The sequence below is a fragment of the Phalaenopsis equestris genome, unplaced genomic scaffold (genome assembly GCF_001263595.1).
Source record: "Phalaenopsis equestris unplaced genomic scaffold, ASM126359v1 Scaffold000233, whole genome shotgun sequence".
NCBI classification, from domain to species: domain Eukaryota; kingdom Viridiplantae; phylum Streptophyta; class Magnoliopsida; order Asparagales; family Orchidaceae; genus Phalaenopsis; species Phalaenopsis equestris.
The window spans coordinates 1,170,473-1,171,490 of NW_018164675.1; the positions used below are offsets into that span (position 1 = coordinate 1,170,473).

At 36.7% G+C, this 1,018-nt stretch overlaps 1 protein-coding gene across 1 annotated transcript in view; it reads left to right on the plus strand.

Moving 5' to 3' along the window:
- The first annotated feature begins 508 nt into the window (after positions 1-508).
- The window catches only part of LOC110023845, a 5,494-nt gene continuing 4,984 nt past the window's right edge, over positions 509-1,018 (plus strand). The window contains exon 1 of the mRNA XM_020723456.1: positions 509-631. Within this exon, the coding sequence (XP_020579115.1) occupies positions 509-631 (123 nt within the window). The remainder of the gene's footprint in view (positions 632-1,018) is intronic.

Sequence of the window (1,018 nt, forward strand, 5' to 3'; positions counted from 1 at the left end):
ATCGTGAAATTACGTTATGTTGGTTGGGGCTATACATTACAGGGGTAATTTGAGAATTCTATATTGTACTGTAGGGTTTACTCTAGAATTATAAATAAACATGTTTGTAATCATAAATTTTTGAGAGAGCTGAATCATGTATTTTGTATTCTTTTCTGAATATTGAAAAAGGAAGTCGCCGCTCTACTCCCGAGGATGTAGGCATCTTTGCCGAACCTCGTTAAATCCCTATGTGTTCTTCTGAATTTGTGTCATACCTAACAATAATTGTCCTTGCAAATATAAACGCTGCTGCCGTAATTCATAAATAGGGAAATCAAATGTCTCGTGATTCATAATGTTATGGCCGAGAATATCTGCGCCAAATCAAAGTAGTCGAGAACAACATGCAGGACGGATCTTTCCATGCATAAGTAAGAGAATTGATATAACAAAATGTAATTTTGAAGATGTTTGGTAGTAGAATATATAATATATCTGATCAGGCTTTGAAAAGGAAGAAGAAATCATGGCGGATCATGGCGGATCTATGAAGAAAATCTATGCGGTAGGGACATTCATAATTCATAAATGTTTATCAGTACAAAGGACTTACATTAATGGCTCCATAGATCTAGGAATCTTCTTAGAGGTAAGGTTTAGAATATCGGAACGGACCGGTCGATCCCACCAGTTCCGCTACAAACTGGTCGAACTATGGATAAGCCCCACACGACTATTTCTGCAGCATCCTGAGCAGTGTAAGGACGTGGTGTCGCAGAGTAGGAGCGTAGCTCCCGTGTAAACTCGTGTTGCAAAGCTTTACGGCCTTCGGATCCTGGCCGACTGGATTCTTAATTGTTATTAGTTTGTTACTTCATTATTTAAGCATTAAAATTGTATTTAGTTAATATTTATATTTATAACGATGACTGGCTCAACCCCTGGTTGAACCAATGAACATTGAGTCTTGAACATTTCTTTCTTCTGATTTGATGTCTAATTCTATTTTTAAAACCTTGATAATAAACATAAGAAT